Raw genomic sequence first — 20863 nt, forward strand, 5'->3', positions numbered from 1 at the left:
GGGAAGAAATCAATAACCTAAATTTACTGTGGAAGCAGCCGTGATGGCAGACGGTGACCTTCGCTCGGTGTTATCCTGCCATGAGAAGCTCAGAGTTCACCCTGCTCTGCACTGTCCTCCAGACAGACGGAGGAGAAGCTGCAGGTTAAACCCCTATATTAGTCTCGGTCCCTCCTCTGCCTGTGCGACTCTGACGTAGTAACCAGTGTGTCCCGCCGGTGATGTGAAGAAGGGCGGTGCTGCCTGCTTACTGTATATTTTAGGGAGTCTCATAGCGTTTGCCCTCTCTCTGCTCTGAGTTTCGTCGCGTGTCAACCTCAAAGATAATCGGGTGCAGGGAAACATGGCTGGATATTTGAAAGTCCTCAACTCTCTTTCGAGATCCGCCGCTGCTTTTTCCAGAAACCCCGTGGTGGTTGCGCCGGCTGCAAACTGCCAGACTTTACAACAAAGAAACTGTGAGTGGAGAGGGATAACCGGGGTCACCCTCAGCATCATTATGTTAACGGCTAACTTCATCTTTGTATTAAGATGCTGTCTTTTAATGTAGCTCATGTTTGCTAATGTAATGGCGACATAAACAGTCAGCCTTTAGAAGCCGGTAGCGGACGAGCTACGCAGCTAACGTTATGTTTGCTAACGTTACCTTGCGTGTATTGTGAACCAACTGGGATGCTGTTAATAGTGATAAGTGTTTTTTGAGTTTAGGGGCAACGATGCTTTTAACGCTTCCCATTGCCTTAATGGTTGTTTAATGACGGGTCGAGGATGTTTACATAATCCGGAGGCTGTGGACGTCAAGCGATGATGGCCGAGCTGCCGTGAAGAGAGCTGTCTTTGTCTTCCCCATTCAAAGTTTGAGTCCAGTTGATGACAGTGTTAAAGCTATGTTGTCACATTAATGAATGAAACGTTAATGGTCAAACGTACTACTACTAGCAGCAAAGATACGGGCATGCATACACTCCGATCTTCTTGGTAAGAAGGAATTAATCAAGGAGAAAGTTTGCTACGGAAAACCGAAACCTGGCAGCAGATGTATGAAATGAATCTTCCGCTTTTAGCTGCCTGTGTGTGCCGACATTTTATTGCTCGTCGCTGATGGGGGGCTAAAATACAGCCATGGTCACCCAAGTTAAATCAGCTGTCCAACTCCAAACCGAGTAGCTGTCCTTCAGCCATCGTGTCATTAGTTGCGACGCTGACTTGTAAAACTTTTGCCAAGGTCAGCCTCTGTATACGAGACTCCGCTAAAGAGAGCAATGGCTGCCGCTGTTCCGGCTGTCCTACATAATGTTTTCCATCTGGGTTACATTTATTGTACAGCTCAGAGCTGCATATTTTACTACATCTGACCCTTGCATTATTACTGTAAAACCCTGTGCGGTTTTGTACTTTCATGTTGGCTCTAAACGCTGATAAATTTAATCTTTTTTATTTATCAGTACCAGGAGATCAACCAAAATCTTTTTTTGGTCTGTGATGTTGGAGCAGGGATCCAGATTTATCACGTAAGCTCTAAAGACATCCAAAATGTCATACAGCAGGTTGTAACTATATAATAAGCTCTTGTGTTGTAGACACGTCTCCATGCAACCCAAACTAACACCACCAGTTTACAAAGCAGTGGGTCAGGTGAAGGGCACTTTGGCTCTGAAGTTGGATTGAATCAAGATGTCATTTGAGCTGAGTAGTATACCTAGCTAGCTGTCAGGGGTGATTGATAGTAGCCCAGTTTAAACCATTATAATTACACCACCAAGTTTATTTTTTTTATTTTTTAACCTTTATTTAGGTAGGCCGTTGAGAACAGGTTCTCATTTAACGGTGACCTGGCCAAGAAAAGCATAAGCGTACAATACAACATATAGTTTCACATTCAACATAGTACAAGATAACAGAATACAATAGGCTACAAAGGTACAGATTAAGTAGGCAGTTCAAGCCGGCGCAAAGCGAGGTGTAAGTAAGTTGATGGATATGTGAAAGTGGTATGGTGATAACATAATATACATGAAATAGACAATCTATAACATTGCTGGGATGTAGCAAAGAGTCAGAATACAGTTAGTGCAAATTAAATTGTGGTCAAGATAGTGATGTGGATCCAGTGATCAGTTATAACGCAGTATATATAAATAGATAGTCTATATGAATGCTGAGAAGTAGTGAAGTCAATGTACTGTTAGTGCAATATGTAATCTAGTTAGTGATGTGGATCAGTAATAACACAGTAAACATGAACAGACAGTCTGTCAGAATGCTGAATATAGTAAAAAGTCAATATACAGCTAGTGCAAATATTTGTCTAGGTAGTGAGGTAGAAACATGAATAACACAGTGAAAAGATAGTCTATATGAATGTTAAATGCTGAGATGAAGTAGAGAGTCAATGTACAGCATGTGCAAAGTGTGTACTAGATAGTGATGTTGAACAGTCGTAGCACAATATACATGAGTAGACAGAAATACTTAAATGCTGAAATGTAGTAAAGAATCAATATATGGTTAGTGCAGGTTGTGTTCTGAATAGCGAAGTAGGTGTAGAAATGAGTAGTAAATGTGCAAAAAGTATGTCTCAGGTTGATAAAACAAACAGTGTAGTCCCACAGATACCTGCAATAGGTGTAAAATCTGTTAAGATATGCCCATGGCAGGCATTGTCACTGTATTTTGTTTTGTGTTTAATGCCGAAATCATCTGGGATACAAATCAGTGTGCCAAAAGTATGATTGAGAGTGACACTACTGTAAGAAGTTGCATGGTATTTGCTGACAGTTGTTTGCTGCAATTGCATGCCCTTTAAATTTCACAGTGCTCATAAAATTGGCCAACATACTGTTTCTTGGCTGTGGATTTTACATAGAGAAGGTGTAATGATTTTGTTAGTCTCCAACTTTAGTTTGTAAACTTTGAAACCTTGCATTTGCTGCTGCTTCCTCTTTTTTTGTGAGTACGGTTTAATCGTTTATTAACTGACCTTTTCACAAATGTCTTGCCTGCAACTTGGTTTTAGTCATCTTGTTTACGTGGTGAAAACCTTTTCTTGGTGTAGGATTAAAATGTAAGGGGTTTAAGGCTCTCCTCCCTCTGTTGATAGTTAACCCTTGTGTTGTCTTCCTGTCAACCTTGAAAAAAACACGTTTTTGACGCCTTTTTTTCACAGTTTGTTTTTGCTTTTTCCAGTGTTAGAAATTGTTAAATTTTTCTTCTACATATTTTCAGCGCTTATTTCTACGTCCCATATTTTCTGATATAAAACAAAAATTAAAAACGGGTCAATGTGACCCGAAGTCAACACAAGTTAACCAGAGAGGCCATATAGAAAAAGGTTGTTGCAGTCATCTTGTCAAGGCACACATTGTTTTAGACAGTCTTTGGCTGCTTGCCCCTATACTGTATATATCACTAGTAATGTTGATCACATAGTAAAGATCTCATTATCCAACCTCACAGTTCAGTTTCCACATTAGTTGTAAATACTGTGTGCTAGAGGGTATTTAAAACTGCTAAATACTGAAAGCTGGCACTGAATGCTAGGTCAGATTGTTAGTCTTTATGCTTTCATCAGATATTTTCCAGTTTTGAATTGTTTTTTTACACTGCATTTAGGCAAATTCTTTTACAGCTGTTTGAGTCAAAACAGACAGAGCTTATCAACATGCTAAGCTATGGATCATGGTATGATATCCTGTGCAATTCTTTCATTTTATACTTGGTTGGTTGTATATTTCTGCAAATGACTGGTTTCTCTAAAGCTACCGCCGGGGGCAAAGATCTTGCAGGCTTATCCCCAATGCGTGTGCGAATGATGTGGCAGGCATGCCCACATGACTTTTATTCAGCTCGCCCTTCAGCGTCCAGTTTGTGATGCATTCAGAAGTTACATAACCAACTCAGCTCCCTCCTGCGCTCCCCTCCCCCTGCACTGTGATAGTAGAGCCATGTTTGAGCAGATTTAGGTTAGGACGAATCAGAAATGGTGCCAGTAACAGTAGCTGTGAATGACTTACCCATGATGCAGTGCGGCAGAGCCTGTACTGTTCGAATAGCAGATATAGAATGACAGCGCATTATTAAATTGCCAAAATCCAGTCCACCTTCTCCGCTCATAAGGTGCTTAATTTTTCCTGATCATAACACATAACTGTAAATATAGTCTACTGACACTTTATTTCATTAACAGCATATACAGGATATCATATAGGAGTGATAGCTGTTTTGAAAAGCTGATTTCTAGTTTAGTGTTTTCTATGTTCAATACATGTCGACTTATCAATTAATCAATAAACCGCTTCAGCTCTAATGATAGAATCTCTATACATAGAAGTACTTGTCATCATGAAATAAGGGGCGAAAAAAACTCACCAGCACCAGTATCACTGAGCTAATACTTTTGTGTTTGTTATTTCTTTCTGTTTGCTTCATGCTTTTCAGAAACTTAATTGTAACATAGAGGTAACAACTGTCTTTGCTATGAGGTTATTTTCAGTGCTTCATCTGAAGTCGGCAGGGCTCATGTATCATGTTTGGAGCATGGAAACAGAGCAGAGGCTGTTATGACAGGTGTTACCGAGGCTTCATAAGCCCAACAAGTTCAAATGTCTTCACAAACCCAAGTAGGATTTTGATATTTTAATAAATTCATTCAATATAAGGAAATGTTGGTTGTGTAACTTTTCCACCAGGCTCCTTATGTTTACTTGCATTATTCTGGGAAGGCTTTGGGTATCAGTGGGGAAGCATTAACTTGGCTGGGAAATCTGGGAGTTACTTGATCCTCTGCACCTCCCCCTGTACTTTTCTATTCACTCAAAATGTCCTGCCAGCAAGACTCGCACTGAGCAGAATGAGAGCAGATATGATTAGAGATACTAATCTACGTCAATGCAACTGGAAGCAAAGAAGTTAAGAGACCACTCTGTCAAAAGTCATTGTTGGCATGAAATAAACTCACACTTTAAGTTATTAAAGTTCAGTGTTTAAAAAAACCTAACTTTAAAAAGTGGTTTTGTTCTTAAACATGAAATGATACACACAAGTTTTGTGAAAATTACATTCAGGATCCCAAGAAGTTTTTTTTCTACTTATTAATGTCACAGTTTGTAGAGTACAACTGTGTACTGCATATTAAAAGTTCACTCTTCTTAGCATTGATGTTACTGTTGGCCTTGAATTTGTATTTTTGGATGGTTGCAACCACAGATTAGAGATACCCTGTGGGGATTTTGGCAACTAGTAGCACTATGGCTTAGGGTTTTAGTGGGTCCCGATTTGTTTGTACCAGATGCATGAGCACTCAGCAATGTAATGTCAACAGATTCACGCTAGAGCTGCAACGATAAGTCGACTAATCGATTAGTTGCTTAACAGAAAAATAATCGCCAACTATTTTGATAATCATTTAAAGTGTAAAAATTGCAGATGGTGCTGTTTTCAGCCTCTCAAATATGGAGATTCGCTGCTTTTCTCTGTTTTGTATCACAGTAAACTGAATATTTTTGGGTTTTGGACAAAACAACATTTAAATGGTGTGACTGTGATGATTATTTTTTATTTTGACACTTCATAAACAAAACGATTAATCAGTTAACCGAGAAAATGAGATGATTAATTGAGAATGAAAAGAATCCTTAGTTGCAGCGCTATTCCTGAGGCACATACTATATTATCTGACAAATGCAAAGGAAACCGGACGCAGAAATCTCTCGTGCCTCTCCTCTGCAAAATGCGTCAAAACAGGATATCTCTCCTTTTTTATTAATCAATGTAGTTTCCTGTGTTTATGGTTGTTGCTCAGCAGTTTTTGACCCCCAAATAGGCTAATTAAGCATTTTGTTGTGAATGAAAAGCTTGAACCGTTCTGTGTGTGATTGACAGATGCCGACAAACGCATCAAAGTGTCCCAGCCAGTGGTGGAGATGGATGGAGACGAGATGACAAGGATCATCTGGGAGTTCATCAAAGAGAAGGTGATGAAGCGGCCTTGAGGGTTGGCGGGGTAAACACACAAACACTGGTGTAAGTCTCAGAGGACGACGTGCCCGCGCTCTCTGACTCGCCTGTTTTTATAGTGCAGACTGAGATGCATGGATGTGAGGGGGGTGGGTGGGGGGTTATGTGGAAGATGATGTATACATGATGTGGGGGAGGGACTTCGGTGATGTTTCATTCAGTCACTGGCTTATTGCCTCCGGAGAGAGCAGATGGTGCGCAGGCTCAGGAAGAAAACGTGGAGAAGCATCAGATGAAATCCCTGAATGTTGTATTGTTCAAACAGTGAATGTGTAATTTATAAACCATATCCAAATCATGCATATAACATGCAAATCGCACACACACTTTTTACAATACCTTGTACATACATTGTGGACATTCTGATTTGTATACATTTAGAGCCACTTCTTCAGTTAAAGTTATTTGCTTTAGTGTCTCAGAAAAGTGAAAACTGAAAAGTTTTCTAGACGGCTAAGCAGTGTTGATGCTGTAGTAAATTGTGGATGCTAATTTGTGTTTTTGTTGCATCATTTAGCTCATCCTGAACAATGTTGATGTTGAGCTGAAGTATTATGACCTGGGTCTGCCGTATCGTGACCAGACTGATGACCAAGTCACCATTGACTCTGCCCTGGCCACTCTGAAGTACAATGTGGCGGTTAAATGTGCCACCATCACACCCGACGAAGCCAGAGTGGAAGGTCTGTAACAGGTTTTTGATAGCCTGTTGTACATCAGAGCACTTTATCGTAGACTTGTGCCCATTGCCTCGCAGCTTGAATTTGCAAATTTGAATGTCTGTTATTACTAATAATAAGTCAAAAGATTTTGAATGCAATATAGGGGACAACACAGAATATATTTGTGCTAGCATGATTTACATCCTTATTGTGGGCTTAACTAGTTGAGTCCCATTAGGATTTTAGAGCTTTTCATTTTAAGTCCTTAAGACCAAAAGACTGAGGTGGAATAGTCTCAGCCGTTATCATGAAGGAAAATGTTCACAGCCGAGAAAATGCAAGACATTTGTACAAAATTAAAAAGGTCTTTAGAAAGTGGGAAGAACTCTGATTGATTGGAAAAGGGCTTAGCAGACCTTGATTGAAAGAAATCTCAAATGTCCAGTCAAAAGGATCTGTTGGTTTCTACACAGAGCTGACTGACAGTTCATCATTCCTTTAAATTATTTTATAGATATGAAAATTTGTATTTCTTTTTTTTTTTTTTTTTTACATTAAGACTTCATAGTTCAAAGAATATTTTACTTTATAAATCTATAATAGTTCGTAGATTAGGTTCTAACAAATCTGTAACGCTAAGATTATCTGCAAATATGTTTATTGCATGTCTAATATCTTTCTAATACATTACTCTTGTTCTTTGTCATAACTAAGACTATAGAAGTTTAAAAATTAGGCTACGTCAAATTATTCCAAGGGACATTCATGAGGGGGTCCCTGTTCAAAACCGCTGATCAAAAGCATTTACTGGCAATGAACGTGACTATTAGATATAACTGATATATTAGCTAGGCTAAATATGTCGGCCGATAAACGGCAACAAATTAAACTACAGAAATGCCAAAGATATGTTTTTAAAACCATGTCAACAATACATTTCTTGGTAGCAAATGTTACAAAAACTAATTTTAGGGAATTTAAACTCTCAAATATCAATATCGGCCTCAAAAGTCCTTTGCATGCTGTTCTTATGGTAATTTCTGTGTTTTTGTAATTAGAGTTCAGCCTGAAGAAGATGTGGAAGAGCCCCAACGGTACCATCAGGAACATTTTGGGCGGCACCGTCTTCCGTGAGCCAATCATCTGCAACAACATTCCCAGGCTTGTTACAGGCTGGACGCAGCCCATCACCATCGGCAGACACGCATTCGGTGATCAGGTGAGTCTCCTCTACATGCTGAAGAGAATGTAGCAATTCAGTTTACAGTAACAACCACAACAGGCAATGAAATAAGAAAAAGTTAATGAAATCTACTGTGTTTCTTCTACAGTACAGAGCAACAGACTTTGTTGTGGACCAACCCGGCAAATTCAAGATGATCTTCTCACCTGCTGATGGTAGTGCAGGCAAGGAGTGGGAGGTCTATGACTTTCCTGCTGGTGGCTGTGGAATGGGCATGTACAACACAGATGAGGTGAGTTTGTGCTTCTGTTTAGAGGGAAAAGGCTGCCTTCTTGTCAACAAATCCCATAAAAAAACAAGCAGCAACAATGTGTAAGTCCTTCTCTCAATACGTTTTGACTACCCCACTGCGTCACTGACACTCAGCCCCAAGCCCATTTGTTCCTGCTGCAGAAAGGAAAAAGGCTAAATTATTTCCCTAAACAGCTGGGTACTGTAGTTTTTAGCAAATATTACTCAAACAGCAGTGAATGGTGTATTCGTAGGGGGCTATTTTACCACTGCAGATTTGGTGTGCTAGTGAAAATGTATGGCTGCAGGATGGTGTATGTGGTCAACTCAAAATAAACTACAGTTCCCATGTTCATCATCATTATCCCCAATTATGATGGTCGGCATACCCATTGTACTGATCACTGGTCACTGATGTGTTTGTAATATCTTTCGGACAACAATGGAGCTCTATGGCACAGAGGAATAAGATATATCAGGCTTTGGCTACACAAAAACTTAGTAAGTGGCATCAATTAATCTTTTTGTTTTTGGTCTTTTCAATGGGATTTGTAGATGATAAGAAATAGCTTTAAGGCCGGTTACACACTGGAAGCGTCTCGCGAGCGTTTCAGCCGCGTGGCGTGTCCGTTTATATTTCGGCTCCCATGTTAACGAGCCGCCCCTGAGACACGAATGCATATTAATAAATGACATCTTGATGTTTGAAAGTCTCTAGGTTTGACATCAATGTAGATATAAATGTAATAAAAAATTTCAGAGAAAAGATTTTCAAATATAGCACCTGTCATACAGAACGAAATATTCTGTAACATATTTTGCAGTCAATACTGCCGATGTTGTCTTACTTTAATCAAATCAGTAGGCTATATATTTATTTTAAGTTTAACAACTCTCTCCCCATACGTCGAACACGCCTATAAAGGGTAGAATAGGCTACAATAACAACGTAGTGTGTGTTCTGAGTGACGGTCCAGCTACACAAAGTTGTTGTAAACAGACAGCCCACTTACCCATTTTTCAGACTTTGAATGTGTCGGCACTATGTCCCGAGATCAGCCCTCCCTGTACCTAGCAGCAGGAGGAGCGCCGCGTCACACACGCTTCTGGTGTGAAGGACACAGAAAAATCCACGCAGCGGCCACGCTTCTGAGACGCAACAGAAACGCCACGCTCGCGCGACGCATCTAGTGTGTAACCGGCCTAAGTTTTCTCATTTTAACACACAAGATTTGCTTCTGTGCTCTACAAAAGTCTTGAGGGACGATTGTGTACTAAAAGCCACTGTCTGAATAAAAGATGAGCAGTCCTTCATACCTGAGTAAGATGCTTGTCAGACTGAAATGTCTGTTTGCTAATGAAATGGTTTAGGTGAAAGCTTCAGAAAGTGCCCTGTCTTTGTATTTGTTGCTTTAAGTTACAATTTCTACCCCAATCGCTACCCATTTAGGCATATTGTTAGTACTTATGCCTATACCTAAACTTTGAATTCTATAACTTTTTCATGCTTAAAGAAAACTGCTGTTACATTGTGCCTAAGGCTTTCTGTAGAATTGACACATCAGTCGTTGCAGTGGACTAACCTCTTTTCAACCTGCTTCGCTGCTGTTTTGTTTGCCTTCATCAGCTGGCTCTGTTTGATTTAACGACATCAGAGATCATAGTAGATGACTTTCAACTTGTCAAGGGGAAGGCTGTTGTAACCCCTGTACTACTGATAAGGCTGCCATGAGCTGTTTGTGTTTTTTTTCCCACAACAGTCGATCACAGGCTTTGCTCACAGCTGCTTCCAGTATGCTATTGGCAAGAAGTGGCCCCTGTACATGAGCACAAAGAACACCATTCTTAAAGCCTATGATGGCAGATTTAAAGACATCTTCCAGGATATCTTTGAAAAGTGAGTGTCTTCTGTCTTTGTGTTTTTTATGCACAAATATACACATGAAAGAGTTTTTGCTAAACTACTTTTTTTCTCTCTTTCATAAGTAAAATACTAAACTAAAATAAATGTTATTTATTCTTGTTTACGAAATTATTACAATAATTAGGATTTCGAACAATAATATAGAAAAGTGATACCACTTTTTTCACTTAAATGTTGTAGAATAAGGAGGAAAAAATGGCAAGAAGTAGCTTTAGTTGAATGTGTGGTTTGTGCTTCCTACAGGCACTACAAGCCCGAGTTTGACAAACTGAAGATCTGGTATGAGCACAGGCTTATTGATGATATGGTCGCCCAAGTGCTGAAGTCTTCTGGAGCCTTTGTGTGGGCTTGCAAGAACTATGACGGAGATGTTCAGTCCGATATCCTCGCACAGGGTGAGATATTTGGAAAGCAACACGACTACTGCTTCTTGGGAAATTGTGTTGGAAAATAATGTTGAAATACTGAAACCTATATGCATTTGAGATGCCTGCCAGTTTTTTGAGCAGATGGGGGTTGCATTAAAGAAGTATTTTTGCATTTTGTGTTTCCTGTTGTAGGTTTTGGCTCTCTGGGATTGATGACATCAGTACTCGTGTGCCCTGACGGAAAGACTATCGAGGCTGAGGCCGCTCACGGCACTGTGACCAGGCACTATCGCGAGCACCAGAAGGTTACTTACCATCTTTATCAATCTAATGGCTCTTTAATGGAAAACATTTCAACTGGGCACTGAAACCGAAAATGCATGAAGCCAAATTATGGCTTTGCAAACAGTGTAATCTGTGGGGTCATACTGCCATCATGTGGTGAAACTTGAGATTGAGAAATATGCTTATAGATGCCCAAAACAAGTACATATATAATGTTTTACATTCATTAAAATTAAAAACAACATTATTGTTCTGTGTATTAGTTACAAACGCTAATATAACCCTCATCTTCAGGGAAGGCCGACCAGCACCAACCCCATTGCCAGCATTTTTGCCTGGACAAGAGGCCTGGAGCATCGTGGCAAACTTGACGGGAACCCCGACCTTATCAAGTAAGAGATGTTGTTGTTGTTGTTGTTGTAGGAAACATACAGATCCTGGGATGAACGTGTTTTTTTTCTAAATGTCTTTGTCTTTTGTTTAGGTTCTCCCAGACTCTGGAGAGGGTGTGTGTCGAGACTGTTGAGAGCGGTACGATGACCAAGGACCTCGCAGGCTGCATCCACGGCCTGTCCAAGTAAGTTAATTAAGTGTGTTAATACGTATGTTACAGAGTGGTCAGAGCAACATCAACAACTACTACTATCCTATTTATTGCTGCTTTTCTCTGTTTATATCATTTTAATTTGAATACCTTTGGGTTTTTGACTGTTAAGGTCCTTGCACAAAAACCTTGCATACTGAGTCCAATGTGTATTAATTAACCCGTTGCAAAACATTTCGAAAAACAATACAAAATGGAGTCTTCAAACAGTGAAGATGATTTTGTTGCCCTCTCTCTTCTTAAAAAGAGAAAAAGAAATAGGAATAAATTGGGTCCATCCAATCGTGAGATTGCGCAGAGAGCTTATCAAGGAGCTGCGGGATTATCCCGATCGATTCAAAGTTTACTTCAGGATGTCAGTGGCTCAGTTTGATGCTTTGCTAGCGATACTAGAGCCACATATTAAAAAGAAGGCCACCAAAGACGAAGTGAATCAACTTGTCAGGCATTTGCTTGTACGGTGGCTCTGTAGTGTCAAAACACCTCAAAATACTTGCTACGGATGCGGAAAAGCGCAGAAAATTGAACCTGATCCGAATGTTTTTGGGAAATTGTAATGGCCATTTTTCACAATTTTCTGATCTTTTATCAACCAAACAAATTTGAGAAAATAGTCTGCAGATTTATCAATCGTACAAAATCTCAGAAGTTGCAGCCCTGATTCGAAGTATGTATCCATTTATTCCACGGAGCATCTTTATGTTTTCGGACATGAAGCCTATAAATTTGGTGCCTTCAATGGCAGATTTTGAATGCAAATATTCCCTTGGATTAAACCTCCACTATCAGTCTGAAACATTGACATAAGACAGGGTGTTATTTGCCCTGATTCTGACCTGCCAGCATGTGATACAGGTTGGAAACTCGAAACCTCTTCCCAAACATGCCCTCATCTTGTTTAGAGTTTAAGCCAGTGTGGTCTTCTGTAGACAGGATTCTTAGTATTAGAGATATTAAAGCTGGATTGTGGAACTTTTGGCAGTGAGAGTGGTTACACAAACAACAGTCAAATCTATAATAGCGCTGCGTCGCCATGGTCTCGCCCCACTTCCTGTCTTTCAAGGTATTGGGTAATACAGTTAGACTGACATACTGTGTGACCAATCAGAGCCAGTATGAGCAACTACTCTGTGAAGAACTGTGAGTGAATAAGCAAGGTTGGCTGACGGCAGTTTGTGTACTGCCCATATAATGACGTTTTTTGTGGAGATATAAACTACTCAGTCTCCGTACAAAAAGGCTGTAGCGGCATCCTTCCAGGGACACCACAACTCTGAAATACTGAGAAATACAGAGAGCTTTCCCTGGCGGTGATAGACTTAATCATTGTGTGAACTCGTTTGGCAAGGGCTTGAATGTAACGGACGTTCATTCATATGTAAAAGTTCCGCACTCGTGCTTTAATTAGGGGTGCATTTTTGCTCATTTCTAATGAACAAATGCACATGAATGATGAAGAACAAACTGCACACGTGTTGCACGATTGTCCATCTAAATCCAGGTACAGATAAAAGATTTTCTAAGCATTGAATTAAACCCTTACTGGAGGGTTGCGTAGCCCTGGTGGAGGTATGTGCCGTCGTTCACCATCTCATTTCTGCACGATTGGTAGATGACAGACTATATTAGCTGTTAGCATCAGCTCACCTACTAACTTGAGCACATCTTGACTTTCCCTTTATCTATGAGGCATTGCAGCTCACACATCTGCCAGTGATTGCTTGTTATTTTTGTCATTAAAGACACTATTCAAAGCAAACTAGAGACACACATACAGGAGGACCTCCATTTAAAAATAATACTGCGGTCATGTCATACTGTCATGTAGCACCAAGTCATACTCTGTTTAAAGTTGCTCATATCACACAGCTTGCTCATTCTAAGTAATAATGATGATGGTATTGATAATTATGATGCTGTTGTTATTAACCAACAACCATAATAATAAGAATAAAATAAGAAAGGTTATTGTAGGTAAGAAAGGTGATTGTATTGCTACAGTATTGTCTTTTTTTCCTAAAGTAGTGTACTGAATTTTCTGATCTGCTCTGTCTTGTCTTACCTTCTCAGTGTCAAGCTGAACGAGCACTACGTCAATACCACCGACTTCCTCGACGCCATCAAGACAAATCTGGATAAAGCCCTCGGCAAGTAACGGACTTGAAAGTATATAGTTAGCCTGGAGATGGCAATGTCACTCATCGGTTTTTGTACCTCATTTTTAACTTAAAAGGTCAATAAATCAACTTGCATTTTGTCTGAAGGAAACAATACTGTCTATAAGATTATTTAGTATTCTTTTAGAATATTAAAATAGTTGAGAACTGTGCTTCCACCTGATGCCTCCCTAACTATCTGTTCCACTTTTTGCAAGGTTTTATTTTTGTAATGTGAAGTACTGTATTCAATACTGTGTAATGCCTTGTGCAGGACTGAAGCCCATGTCAGACATATTTGACAATAAATCCAGTGTTTGACCCACTATTGGTATTTTCGGTTGTTTGAAAGCAAACAAAGGTCAAGCATTTCAAAGGTAAATAAATTTATTATTTTACAGTATTGTTTGGTACACAACATTTTACATACATTTCTATCCACATTATCTCCACACTAATGTCTAATACAGAAAGCCATTTAAGATGAACGTCTTCCCCTTTTATATCACCACTAAAACAGTGATGGAATGAACACAGAAGCTGAAAAACTCACAAAATTGAGCATTCTTACAGTATTTTAAATGCGCTATACCAACATCGCAAATGGATACCTTGTTTTGCAGGTTAGAAGTTTGAAAAGCTAAACACTGGGAAACTGAATATATTGAGCATTTCCCAAATCATTTTCCACAAGGTCCGTGGCCCTGTCACATGTTGGGAGGCTGTCGTTCATCACTTGAGACCAGAGTACAGCATGATGGATGGCATGCTCTTGCAGACACACTGGGGCACTTAATATTTGTGTCTCGAGTTTTTTTTTGGGACACTTCTTGTTGAGATTCATCCATAAAAAAACAGAACTGCAATATGAATGCAGGGTTTGCATTGCTTTTGGAAAAATGCTGCAGTCTCGTCTTGTGAAGGCCTGGATGAGGGAAATGGTGAGGATTGTTGAAAGAGAAGCTGTACCACAGCCTGTTCTCTGTGGTAATCTTTTGAGGAGATCTACAGATGGGTGGGAGGGAAACCTGAATGTAATTTCATGAGGTCTGCGATTGGACCCCAAGAAATCCAATGTCCCAGCTCAACACAACAGCAAGGAAAAGAGACTTACAGTCCCCGTAGCTGCAAGATTTGATCCAATTCTTTGGTAAAGGGGTCCTACCATTAAAAAAAGGTATTTTGATTAGCGTCTTAAAACATTCCACAGAAACAATTACATTCATAGACTACAGGGTGATGCTTGTTAATGCAGAAACATAAAGAGTAGACACAGTGGTCCTCAGTGCAACGCACTAATTACAGTACCAGCCAACATACAAGAGGACTGATGCATTCTGTACAGTATTATACAATAAAACACAGATTGCAAATCCAATGGAATTTAACTCATTCTGCAGACTTTAAATTTAATTTATCACATTATAAATCAAAGTGAATCATTAACCTCTGCAACTTAATAAGATTTGGAAAGTGAAATAAACTGTTCCCTTCACATTAGTTTACACCAGCAGACTGAGAGAGACCGGGATTGTCTGAATGAGCAAGTACAGTATAACATCACCATATGCTTTTATGCTTAAAAATGTTCTTTTTAAATCCAGCTCAGATAATCCTGTTTTTAAGCAACTGACAATATCTATGTATTTATAAAGATATTTATTACCTAAATGCTCCTGTTTTAGACGGTCCGCTTTTCTCAAATATAATATATTTATTCAGTAGATTTGCTGTGTTTTAGAGATGAAAAATATGTAATAAAGTTAAGAAGCATACATTTCCAAATTCTGTAGCATTACGAGTGATTCCAGTGCATATGAATGTGCAGTTTGCTGGGTTTCTTCGCACACTCAAAGAACAACCCAAGCACAATGCCTTTAAAAGCAAACACAAAAAACCAATACATTTTCATAAGTTCAAACTTATTTTCAATTTTGGGTCATTTCAATAATTCACACAGTGCTGAAGCGCCCTGCGCCCTTACCATAGGTGCTGTAATACTCCATTTGAGATAGTTTAGCAATGTCTGGTGTGTTGTTGTTGTTAGCTCGGTTTTCTCGCTCGCTGAATTCAAAGCTCTCCTCTTCGTAGTCCTCCTGGCCATCTGTGTCTTGGGGGGGTTCTGATGAAGGAAGCAAATACACACATATGATCCCACTCTGTCCTTAACAGCACACACATACAGAGCTCTTCCTAAAGACACACGGCCTCATTGAGGACAGCCAGTAGATTGTCCCTCCTCCCCTGCCTCAGTATCAGTCTCTACTGATAGAGACAGGCATGTCTAATCCAGGCACTGCTATATTTACTAAACACACAGGGAGGGAGTGACAGAGAAACATCAAAACACTCGGCCACTCGATTACAGTACATGCTGAGTCAAAGTGCATTAGGGGTAGACTGAGTGACAATAATGCGACATGAAGCCCACGGAGCAGTCACACTAGGAAATTTACCACATGTAACCCATCGACAAATTCAAATGTCATCAAGGAGTTTCATCTACTTCAATGCAGAGTGTAATTAAGGATAATCGATGGAGGTATTCACCTTGTCCATCTATTGAGGTGTCCATGATGCCGTGTTTAACCTTCATGTGTCGGCTGAGGTTGCCCTTCAGGTTGAACTTGCTGGTGCAGTAAGGGCACTTGAAGGGCTTGCTGCCGGCGTGGAGGTGCATGTGGCCGAGGAGGTTGTACATTCTGTTGAAAGACTTTCCGCACACCTGAGAGACAAGAGCACAATTAGTCAGTACCCCTTCCCCGCTCTGTCCCATTGGGACCCAGTTTGTTCTTGAAGTAAACCTACACTTGTTTCACTCACCTTGCATTTGAAAGGCTTCACCGGCAGGTGGACAATCATGTGCGTTTTAAGGGTCTGCTTCTGGACAAAGGTCTTGAAGCAGACGTGGCACTGGAAGGGCCTCACACTGGCATGAATCAACATGTGTCTCTTCAGGTTGGCAGACAGGGTGAACTCTCTGGCACAGACATCACACTTGAATTCTTTCATACCCTGTAGAAACAAAAAAGTGTTTGGGCATTTAAATTAATTTGGCTAGATATATGGTTTAGAGGGAAATAAATAATGAGTCATAGGGAGAAAACACACAAGGCTTTTGATTCAACACATATAGATTACATTACCCATCCCAACCCCCCCAGTGTTGAAAGACTAAGTGAATAAAGTCTAACAATGGAAGAAAAAAAAACTTTTTTTATTTTAAAAATGATTAAAATATTTAACAAAAGCAAATGTCATGAACAAAATGTTTTCCCCTAGAGAATAAAACAGACTATATAACAAAATGGAGAGAAGACCAGGGTGATTCATCAGACACAAAGGAAGTAGCTCTGCTAACGGCACACAACACAAAACACATGCAAGTGGGGGGTTGAGCCAAACAAAAAAACTCAAGGCCTTTGAAGGCTATGTTTACAAAGCAACTGGTTTTGGAGGAAAGGCTGTGGAGCAAGTGTGCAATATACCCCCCCATTTCATATAGGATTCATACAAAACTCTGATTGAGTGAAGCTAAAATACTTTTTCTATTTTAAATAAAGGTTTAGTATGTGCTGTTGCATTAGGCCAGCATATTCTGGTAGACAAAGGCACATCATTTAGGTTTCAATGCCTTAAGTGCGAGGGTGTGCTCTGCCAGTACCTTGTGAGTGAGAGCGTGTTGTCGGAGGTGGTGGATCTGGACAAACTCCATGCCGCATTCAGGGCAAACGTAGGGCCGCACGTTCTGGTGTTTCATCAAGTGGTTCTGCAGCTGGCTGCGGTAAGCAAAGGACTTGTGGCACTCTGTGCACTGGTATGTGGTCGGACCCTGGTGGCTGGCCAGGTGACGCTTCAGGTGTGCGTAGGTTGGGAACTCGAGACCACACTGGGTGCAGACATGGCACTGACCATTCTCATGTTTGTTCTCGTGGGTCCTCAGCTCGCTGGGGTAGGCAAAGCCGCGGCCACAGAAGCGGCAGCTGTAGGGCTTGACGTCCGAATGCTGCAGCATGTGCCGCTTCAGGTGGCTGGTCTGCGTGAAGGCCTTCTCACAAACGGTGCACTTGTGAGGTCTGGTTCCCTGGTGGGTGAGCAGGTGAGTCTGGAGGTGACTTGGCTGCTTGAAGAGCTTTCCACAGTGTAGACATTCATGGGGCTTAATTCCATTATGGCCCAGAATATGAGTGACAAGGTTGTATTTGGATGTGTATGACTTCTCACACATGCGGCACTTCCAGCGTTTCAGACCCTCTCCCACATCTACGCAGTAAGACTCGTCGATCTGTACGTTAATGTCCAGCCGGTCGATCTGCATTCGCCTGGCAAGGCCCTCTGGGTCTGACCACAGCATGGCCTGGCCGTTCTCCTCATACTCTCCTGGCAGGGCCATGTCAGCGGACTCGTAGGCCACCTCATTGGGCTCATAATAGCGGCTCTCCAGAGGACTGCCAGTGTCACCACCTGTCTTGAGGTTTAGTGCCTCTTCCTCTTCTTCTTCCTCCACCACCAAGTCTTCTTCTTTCCTCTCTCTTTCTCTACCAGTGTTTTCTTCTTCTTCCTTTTCCGGCTGTCTGTCTGTTTGTGACCTGGGTGTATCGCTCACACACTCTTTTAGAGAACCTTGTTGGGCGACTGGATCCTCTGACTTGCCAGGACTTTGCCTACTGTTCATGTGAATGCAGGAAGGAGGGGTATCAGACTCAAGCCGTTCACCTTTAACCTGAGCTTGTGGACTTGCTACTTTGTGTGGGGGACCCTCCTCACTCTTGGGCCTCTTTGTCCTCCCACGGGGCCCGGGCCGTCTTCTCTCACTGCAGTGGGGTTGGGGCTCCGGCTCCCCAGCGGGCTCAGCTAGGTAGTCCCCGTTGGCCCCTATTAGCTGATCTGCATACTCATACTCCATTGCCTCAGGTGGAGGAGGGGGGCACTCTCTGGGCTCCCCTTTGTAAAAGCCATTAGGAGCAATAGTGGCCCCAAAGATTTCATTCTGGGAGATGAGGCCAAGAACGGCAGCCTGAGCCAGAGATAGCACGACCACAGGCTCCGTCTGCGTGCCCACATCCACATGGCTCTCTGTCATCTTGGAGTAGGTCCGCAACAAGCGGCTACTCTCCTCCTCCTGGAAGAAAACACATAGAACATACAAGTTTTAAAAAATGAACTTGAAGAAATAATATGTGTTTTTTTATTACTCCTTTGTTACAAATCCTGCCTTATATAACCGTTCCCCATTGTAGTCTTATGCTATTGGTAACCTTCCTATTACTGTAATACAAATAAAAGGTTTTGTGTTGCCAGAATATTGAAATTATCATATGATTTAGTTTTTGGTAAATCCAGACTGACACCAGAAGCAACTCCCGGGGCTCCAGAAGAGTATTAAGACAATGTTTTTCAGGGTTACTCTGTGAGAGCCGAATTCGTACTATGTCGTTTCTTTGCTCTGAATCCACAAAACATTTGATTGAGGAGATAAGGCAGATCTATGTTAGCACCCCGCTTCCTTCCTTGACAGGCTTTAGAATAATAAAGAACACAACAAGGGATGCAGGTCCAGCCAGGAAGTTGACTTCCGTGGACTGTCCTCAGCTCTTCCTGTGGGGTCCCGGGGCAGCCTGGCTGACCAAAGTAAGCTCATCGCTGGCTCTATCTGTCACATTCACGAGGAGCAAAGTGTCTCAGCTCTACACACGCCGTAGCTGACTTCATAATGCCTGCCACACTGGGCTTCCTTAACAAGATGATATATGCCGGCAGGCAGTCTCATATCCATAACAGACATTCAATTGAGCTTCGAGCTCATTCTGTATTCCAGACCAATGCAAAAGACTCGCTAACATAATTGTATGGTTCAGAAGTGTTTCAGACCCACATGCACATGTTTACCCCGGCGCCTGTAAAAGCGGAACAGTGAAACTATGAGGAAGAAATTGTGGTACAACCAAACTGTTTGTCCGTGGTAAAGGAGAAGCGAGTATTGTAGTCCACTGGTTTTAGGTTATTTCTCAGCATGGATCTGAGCGGTAGGAAAATGTATAGAGAGAAGCTCTGACCCCTACTTTCTTTTCAGACTAGTCTTCATTCTGTGCCATACTCACCAGCAAAATCTGCTTCCTTTCCTTACACAATACTGAGAGAAAGAGTGGATGTAGAAAAGGGAAAAATAAGAAGAGATAAAGCAGGAATAAAGGTGTGTGTGTGTGTGTGTGTGTGTGTGTGTGTGTGTGTTGGGAGAGGGGAGTAGACCTGGATGCCCTGATAACCACGTCATTTATAATTACTGCTTTTAAAGTAGTCAGACAGAGACAGACTGTGTGTTTGTGAGAAAGAAAAGGAAAGAGACTGGGTGTGTATTTGAAAGCGTGTGTGTGTGTGTGTGTGTGTGTGTGTGAGAGAGAAAAGAGAGGGAGGGAGGTATGGAGAGAAGGAGAAAGAGCTGTGGGCGGGGGAGGAGTGGAGGGAGGGAGACAGAGAGAGAAATGAGATGGAGGGGCTGAAAGATAAAGAAAGAGGGGAGGAGAGGGAGGGGAGGGAAGGGGAAGGAGAGATTGAGTGAGCATGTGAGAGGAGGGAAGAGAGAAAGGAAAAGGAGAGGGAGGGGGTGTGTGAGGGGGGGGGGGGGGCGGAGAGAGACAGAAAGACAGAGTGAGTGAGTGAGTGAGAGAGAGAGAGAGAGAAAGAGTGGAAGGAGGGGAGCCGGAGAGAGAAGAAAAAGCACAGCAAAATGAAAGGCTGACAAAATGAAAGAGAAAAAGACAAATGACAAGGAGAAAGAGAAGGTAGGGTAGTAATTGCAAGAGTCCGTACTTTCACATTTAAAGTTGCATCTGAGAGACACCTAAGGACAAACAATTAGAGCAGCAGCAGAAAACGTGCGGCAGAGATAGACACACAACTCTTATCTTTTTTTTTTAAAGATGTTACCCACTGCGGTTCTCATATGAATGTAAAAAGTAATCTCGCTTCCTCTCACACTCACAAACAGACAAGAGTGTAAATACCTCACTAACAAACTGCCAAACAAGTAACCACCAACCCCCTCTAACCCCTAGCAGCAACACATCTTTCTCCATCTTTTGGTTACAAACTCACCACATTGTTCCTGGAGTGATGTTTGAGGTGTTTCAGGGATCTCATCCTTCAGGAGAAATGAGTGGAGTAAAAAAATCCACCTCCTATTTATATCTGTAGGAGAGTGGGGCGGTCCCACGGCTCATCCTCCTCCTACTGTTGCTGTTATCAGAACTGACTGTGCCTGCCCCCCTCCACCCCACCACACGCACACGCACACGCACACACACACACACACACACACACACACACACATCATCACCCCATTTCTTTCTCTTCCTCCCACCCTCTCCTTCCCATC

The 20863-nt window shown here is 41.6% G+C and overlaps 2 protein-coding genes across 2 annotated transcripts; one reads left to right on the forward strand and one right to left on the reverse strand.

The window, feature by feature from the left end:
- The first annotated feature begins 141 nt into the window (after positions 1-141).
- On the forward strand, positions 142-13816 carry idh2 (isocitrate dehydrogenase (NADP(+)) 2). Its single transcript, XM_031283327.2, has 11 exons — positions 142-458; positions 5881-5972; positions 6533-6698; positions 7736-7896; positions 8009-8152; positions 9912-10048; positions 10319-10470; positions 10636-10748; positions 11023-11120; positions 11213-11305; positions 13403-13816. The coding sequence occupies exons 1-11, from the start codon at positions 344-346 to the stop codon at positions 13485-13487; spliced, it is 1356 nt and encodes a 451-aa protein (XP_031139187.1). The 5' UTR covers positions 142-343; the 3' UTR covers positions 13488-13816.
- Positions 13817-14299: 483 nt separating this feature from the next.
- znf710a (zinc finger protein 710a) lies at positions 14300-20660 on the reverse strand. The gene is made up of 6 exons (XM_031283324.2): positions 20584-20660; positions 17153-18610; positions 16312-16503; positions 16039-16213; positions 15473-15610; positions 14300-14649 (listed from the first exon to the last, which is right to left on the reverse strand). The coding sequence occupies exons 1-6, from the start codon at positions 20626-20628 to the stop codon at positions 14573-14575; spliced, it is 2085 nt and encodes a 694-aa protein (XP_031139184.1). The 5' UTR covers positions 20629-20660; the 3' UTR covers positions 14300-14572.
- Between the last annotated feature and the right edge of the window lie 203 nt (positions 20661-20863).

This window comes from Sander lucioperca, chromosome 7 (genome assembly GCF_008315115.2).
Source record: "Sander lucioperca isolate FBNREF2018 chromosome 7, SLUC_FBN_1.2, whole genome shotgun sequence".
Taxonomy (NCBI): Eukaryota; Metazoa; Chordata; class Actinopteri; order Perciformes; family Percidae; genus Sander; species Sander lucioperca.

Excerpts from the sequence above, each read along its gene's own strand:
- znf710a (XM_031283324.2), bottom strand. The coding sequence starts at position 20,628 with ATGAGATCCCTGAAACACCTCAAACATCACTCCAGGAACAATGTG. Across the intron at positions 16,504-17,152 it reads AACACGCTCTCACTCACAAG|GGTATGAAAGAATTCAAGTG; the intron begins GTACTGGCAGAG and ends TTGTTTCTACAG. Across the intron at positions 15,611-16,038 it reads CACCTCAATAGATGGACAAG|AACCCCCCCAAGACACAGAT; the intron begins GTGAATACCTCC and ends TTCCTTCATCAG.
- idh2 (XM_031283327.2), top strand. The coding sequence starts at position 344 with ATGGCTGGATATTTGAAAGTCCTCAACTCTCTTTCGAGATCCGCCGCT. Across the intron at positions 8,153-9,911 it reads GCATGTACAACACAGATGAG|TCGATCACAGGCTTTGCTCA; the intron begins GTGAGTTTGTGC and ends TTCCCACAACAG. Across the intron at positions 11,121-11,212 it reads GGGAACCCCGACCTTATCAA|GTTCTCCCAGACTCTGGAGA; the intron begins GTAAGAGATGTT and ends TCTTTTGTTTAG.